This window comes from Salpingoeca rosetta (assembly GCF_000188695.1).
Source record: "Salpingoeca rosetta unplaced genomic scaffold supercont1.20, whole genome shotgun sequence".
In the NCBI taxonomy this organism is placed as follows: domain Eukaryota; class Choanoflagellata; order Craspedida; family Salpingoecidae; genus Salpingoeca; species Salpingoeca rosetta.
In genome coordinates this window covers 364,408-370,011 of record NW_004754914.1, presented here as the reverse complement: position 1 = coordinate 370,011, position 5,604 = coordinate 364,408, and the positions used below count along the sequence as shown (strand labels likewise).

At 55.1% G+C, this 5,604-nt stretch overlaps 3 protein-coding genes across 3 annotated transcripts in view; 1 reads left to right on the top strand and 2 right to left on the bottom strand.

The window, feature by feature from the left end:
* The window catches only part of PTSG_07574 (uncharacterized protein), a gene marked incomplete at its 5' end in the record, with an annotated part of 15,613 nt that extends 13,312 nt beyond the window's left edge, over positions 1-2,301 (bottom strand). Inside the window, 8 exons of the mRNA XM_004991313.1 lie at positions 28-52; positions 249-323; positions 526-654; positions 899-974; positions 1,146-1,211; positions 1,451-1,535; positions 1,732-1,924; positions 2,243-2,301. Coding sequence (XP_004991370.1) covers positions 28-52; positions 249-323; positions 526-654; positions 899-974; positions 1,146-1,211; positions 1,451-1,535; positions 1,732-1,924; positions 2,243-2,301 — 708 coding nt within the window. The remainder of the gene's footprint in view (positions 1-27; positions 53-248; positions 324-525; positions 655-898; positions 975-1,145; positions 1,212-1,450; positions 1,536-1,731; positions 1,925-2,242) is intronic.
* A 235-nt stretch (positions 2,302-2,536) lies between these two features.
* On the top strand, positions 2,537-3,799 carry PTSG_07573 (H/ACA ribonucleoprotein complex subunit 1; the record flags this gene model as incomplete). The annotated part of the gene is made up of 4 exons (XM_004991312.1): positions 2,537-2,630; positions 2,796-2,837; positions 3,053-3,201; positions 3,461-3,799. The coding sequence occupies 4 exons, from the start codon at positions 2,537-2,539 to the stop codon at positions 3,797-3,799; spliced, it is 624 nt and encodes a 207-aa protein (XP_004991369.1).
* A 1,034-nt stretch (positions 3,800-4,833) lies between these two features.
* The window catches only part of PTSG_07572 (MORN repeat-containing protein 4), a gene marked incomplete at both ends in the record, with an annotated part of 3,391 nt that continues 2,620 nt past the window's right edge, over positions 4,834-5,604 (bottom strand). Inside the window, 3 exons of the mRNA XM_004991311.1 lie at positions 4,834-4,942; positions 5,113-5,195; positions 5,407-5,576. Of these exons, the coding sequence (XP_004991368.1) occupies positions 4,834-4,942; positions 5,113-5,195; positions 5,407-5,576 (362 nt within the window). The remainder of the gene's footprint in view (positions 4,943-5,112; positions 5,196-5,406; positions 5,577-5,604) is intronic.

Genomic DNA, 5,604 nt, shown 5'->3' with positions numbered 1-5,604 from the left:
AAAGCCGTTCAGATACTCAACAGCGACATCGGAGTGCGTGGACTCATAAAACCTGCAAGGGAGTGAAAAGGGGATGCAAAGGAGCGGTGTCAATGAGAGTGTGCATGAGGGATCAAGCGTGAAGGCTGAGTGCCCGCTTGCAGCGACAAGCTGTTGTCATGCAGACACACACACACACACACGCATACACACACACACGCACACACACGCACACACACGCACACACACGCGCACGCACTACAACTCACTCCACAAGGTATACGCCGGTACGTAGCCGCGTGGACGGATCCCGCTGGACTTCAATGTGCTTCACTGGCCCGACCCTACGCGTGCACGAGTGCGTGGGGGCACGAGTAAATGTGTGTGTGTGTGTGTGTGTGTGTGTGTGTGTGTGTGTGTGTGTGTGTGTGTGTGTGTGTGTGTGTGTGTGTGTGTGTGTGTGTGTGTGTGCTGAGAGAACGTACAGCAGCAAAGGACATGACCAAATGTGTCAAAACAAACCCCCTCCCACACACACACGCACACACTTGCACACCCGCCTTCCTACCCGAGATGAACCGCTGGTAGTCTGCCCAGATGGCGTCGAGCGGGTTGCGTACGAGGATGATGGCCCGCGCAAACACCGACACGCCGTCGCACACGCCGTGCTCCCGTCTGTAAAATACAATGCACAAGTGATGGCACGTGGAGGGAACCAGGCATCAACGCACAGCGAACGGAGCAAGGCAGAGCACATGGCATGGAATGTGGTGGTGATTGTGGTGGTGTTCAGTGGCAACAACTGCAGCCTCATAACAGTCACAACATCAACAACGACAACAACAGCAGGCACGTCAATCGTTACAGCAACGTCACTGCAGTCATGGTTGAGGCAGGCGTGCTGTGGTATCCAGCGTACTTGAAGGTGGCTGTGTAGTGGTCCTCCTTGTTGGTGCGTCGTGGGTTGATCAACGGGTGCAACTTCACCGCAATCACTGCAAGGCGCGGCAAGTTGCAACAACAGCACAACGCACACACACACACACACACACACACACAGACGTGAAAAAGGCAAATTGCGTAAGCTTCCACCACACTACAACAACTGCGCGATTTTGGCCCAACCACAACACAGGACAGAGACACACACCCAAGTTATATCGCACCTGATGAGTCGCACGTGTCTTCGCCCGGCAGCACATCCAGCAAGCTCTTGTCACCATAGGGTGAGCCTTGGCGCCAACGAGTGCCAGAATGCAAACGAAGGAGAAGAGAGTGTGCGGGTGCGTGCGAAGGAAACCGTCCATAATAGTGTGAGTATATGCGAGCAAAACAGTTGCAGTGACATCTTAGCAGCAACAACGCGTGCATATGCACATTGTAACAGAAACGTGCAACAACGCAATGTCGTCGATCCGGGCCAACAGTGCAGCTGCAGTTTGCATTGCAAGGCCATAAGAATGACCCAAACCTGTAAGGTAGCCGGTGGCGTACTCGATCAACAAACGAGTCATCGTGTTTCCGCTGCCCGGCTGAGACCACAACAATGCAGGCGCCTGACAGACGACGATAACAACAAGAACAAAAACGCATGTGTGGGGAATCGTGCGAGTGAGTGAGAGGCGCGGGTGTGTGTGTGTGAATGTCAGGGTCAAAGCATGCGTTGGACGTGTGGGTTTGCGTCTGCGATTGCGTCTGTGTGGCGTATGGAGCTGTGGCGCAGGTGTCGTTGCTACATTGCCCAAAGCTGACCTTGTGTTGCTGGGCTGGGGGCAAGAAGTGTCGCTGTCTTAACCTGGAATCACTGTGGTCGCATTGAAGGAGCGAGGGCTGGCCATCACTTAAACGCGAGTCAGCCGCAGCAGCTGTGATGGGGGCGCTTTGCTCCTCGTGATGGTCATGATGGTAGTCGTGGTTGTCGCGAAGCAGAAACACCAGCGCGGCACTGAACGTCGTCAATGACACATCGCAATGGTACGAAACACAGTACGTAACGTGAGGAAGATGGGAGAAGGTGTTGTCACGCTTGCATACACACGCAGACAAAGAAGAATCGGACACAGGAAACAACGCGTACAAACAAACAAGCATATGCACACACAGACGAACAAACATACGCACACACAGATACACACATACAGAGATACAGAGATACACATGCACACACATGCACACAGATACACACATACAAAGATACAGCGATACAGAGACACACATGCGCACACACACACACATGCACACACACATACATGCACATACGCACGCAAACAGCAGGAAGGCTGCCGCCGAGGTGAGCAGCTTCCGGTTTGGTTGTATCGCCATGGAGGATTCACCACCCTGTTAACAAATCGTCCTTAACCACTCTGCTGCTGACTCAGCGAATTTCCTCTTCCCGTCCCTCGCGCGTGTCTTTTCGGTGCACACACCAACCAACACACACACACACACACACACACACACACACACACACACACACACACACACACACACACACACACACGCGTGCTTCTTTCCGAATTGTTGGCTTTGCTTGGCACCTTTTGAACGCCCAAACAGGATGTCGTTTCGTGGTGGCGGTGGTCGCGGCGGTGGCCGGGGCTTTGGCCGTGGTGGTGGCCGTGGCGGTGGTCGCGGCGGTGGCCGTGGACGAGGTGAGATGGGCTGCTTGCACGCACGCGCACCGTGTTTGTGTTTGTGCACCATGCGTGTTTGTGTGGTGTGCATCGTTCCTTGCGATGTCTGCAACAACATTGTGGGTTGATCCTCACAACCCACTGTATGTGCGTGCATGCGTGCGTGTGTTGTGTGCGTTGCAGGCCGTGGTGGTTACCCAACAGGCCCACCACCCCGTGTGGAACGTGAGTATTGCCAGTGACAGCAAAAACATGACTTTGCCAGCAGCGCTTGCATGACACACTGCCCTCAATAACCACAGCGCTGGCCACACGTCGCATGCCAAAATCAACACCATCCAGAACCCTTGATTCACATGCTCATCCTTTCGCTCATCCACACACTGATCCACACGCTAATTCACATCCCGCCCTCCCGCCAATCTTTTCGCTGTCCTCAGTCCTTGGCAGCGTGGTGCAGTCGTGCGAGGACGATCTTGTGTGCAAGCTTGAGAACAAGAACGTGCCTTACTTCAACGCCATGGTCTACCTCGAGAACAAGCAGGAAGTCGGCAAGGTTGACGACATCTTCGGTCCCGTTGCGGACGCGGTGCGTGATCCCTCCAATCGGGGATGGCCCTGCGCTCTCCGTGCTCCCTTCATACTGCCCTTTGCACACGAGATGAGACAGTTGGATGCATGTGCAAACCACTGGTTGCTCCAGAGCGTGGATGAAATGTTGGCTCGGTGCAGATGCTTGAATGGCAACACAGCACTTCAGATGTGCCTTGATGCCTGCTGTTGCCCATCGTTGCCTCCAATGTACTCACACCACCTTGGTGGACACTGACCACACGCGTGTTCTGCAGTTCTTCACAGTGAAGCTTGGACAGGGCATGAAGGCCGGCAGCTTCAAGTCGGAGGACAAATTCTTCATTGACCCGTACAAACTGCTTCCGATTGAGCGGTTCTTGCCCGGCAAGAAGCCCGCGCGTGGTCGTGGCGGTGGCCGTGGTCGTGGCGGTCGTGGTGGTGGTCGTGGTGGTGGTCGTGGCGGCCGTGGTGGTGGTGGTTTCCGTGGTGGCCGTGGTGGTGGTGGTTTCCGTGGCGGGCGCGGTGGTGGTCGTGGTGGCGGCGGCTTTAGGGGCGGCCGCGGTGGTGGTGGTGGCTTCAGGGGCGGTCGTGGCGGTGGTGGCTTCCGCAGGTGAGCCGGCTTGGCTTGCCTTTCTCCACCTTCTCCCTGCCCCCTCCCCTTGACACCCGTTCCCCCCCCCCTCCTCCCAACGACGATGAACGATAACTGACAACGATGATGATGATGATGATGATGATGATGATGATGATGATGATGATGATGATGATGATGATGATGAATGCAAGACGTACTGTGCTGCTGGTGGAATTGCGGCATATGTTGCCGGTTGTTCACGGACGAAGAACAATACGACGACGTTATGGATTGATCGCGTGCCTGTGTCTCCATCTGGAGCGTGCGTACGAGTGCGATCTTGTGCCTGTGTGTGTGTGTGTCTGTGATGGAGTTATGGCAAGCAAGAGCGAGCAGTGTGCATCTGCTCTTGTGATGTTTTGTTGTTGGGCGTTGTCTGACATTTGATGTGGTTTCTGGTGATGCTGTGGTCAATCAGCAAAGGTTGTGCCTTTGCCTCCCCACGCTCGTTTGTTTTTGTGTGCATGTGTGCGGTTGTGCTGTGTCCCTTGTGATGTGTTGTTGTGGAACGCTTTGCAATCGTTAGTGCTTGCTTGTATTTTGTTTCACAACACAACAAGTATACTCTAATGACCGAAATAACGCCACAACGCCAGAACGCAGGCAGTGTGTGGTTGTGAGAGAGGGGCGGGGGGTTTCACCTGGGACCTGTGTTGTGTGGGCCAACATCTTTCAAGACCAAACCAAGCATCTCACAAGCTTCCTCCTAACTAGACACCCGAAGATGTGTAACTTGCGAACAACGCATGTGCACATGTGTGTGTGTGTGTGTGTGTGTGTGTGTGTGTGTGTGTGTGTGTGTGTGTGTGTGTGTGTGTGTGTGTGTGTGTGTGTGGTGTGTGTGTGTGTGTGTGGTGTGGGTGTGCGTGTGTGTGTGTGTGTGGGTGTGTGTGGTGTGGGTGTGCGTGTGGGTGTGGGTGTGGGTGTGGTGTGGGGTGTGCGTCATGACGCACAGTGCTCTCATCCACTAAGGGAGTAGCAGCGCGCATCAGAGGGTGGTGGTGGTGGTGTTTGTCACTCATCCTCGTCTGTGAGCCACTGCACGATGGCGGCCATCTCATCGCGTCCCAGCGGCGGCGACTGCAGTGCGTCTTCCTTCAGCCGCTCCAGCACGAACAACAGCCTGCAGTGCGGTGTTGTGTGTGAGTGTGTGAGGGTGTGTTGTGTGTGTGCAGGTGGTGGCGTGACCATGGGAGTGGATATACACATATTCTACCGTCATCACAGGAGCAAGTGCATGCATGTGTGTGTGTGTGTGTGTGTGTGTGTGTGTGTGTGTGTATGCGCGCTCACCACATGCGTAACGCTGGCGGAAGGCCGATTGGATCCCCGTTCTCGTCCACGCGCGTCGCGCTCTTCAACTTTGTAAACCGCGTCTGCACACACATACACATGCGCCAGCAGTGAGTACGCGCGTGCATGCGCGTGTATGCATGTGTGTGTGTGTGTGTGTGTGTGTGCGTGCGTGTGTGAGATGAATGGAATCAGTGCAGCGCTTCGTGGCAAGCTCAAGGGCGCACACCGCAAAACAAATGCTTGCACACCACAATTCTCCACCAGCACAAGCAGGCACCCACTACACCTCACCTCGATGGCTGCTCTGTATGCCTCCAAGGGGCGGCCGCAATGGACAACAGCCTGATACAGCAGCGCAACCTGGTGGGCAAGGTGCTTCAGGTGCCCGTTCTCCACGTCGCCAGCGAGGATGTCGCACAGCGTCACAATGGAGTTGGTGTGCGACATATGGGGTAAGTAGTCTGCATGGGTGGGGAGGAGGGGGGATGG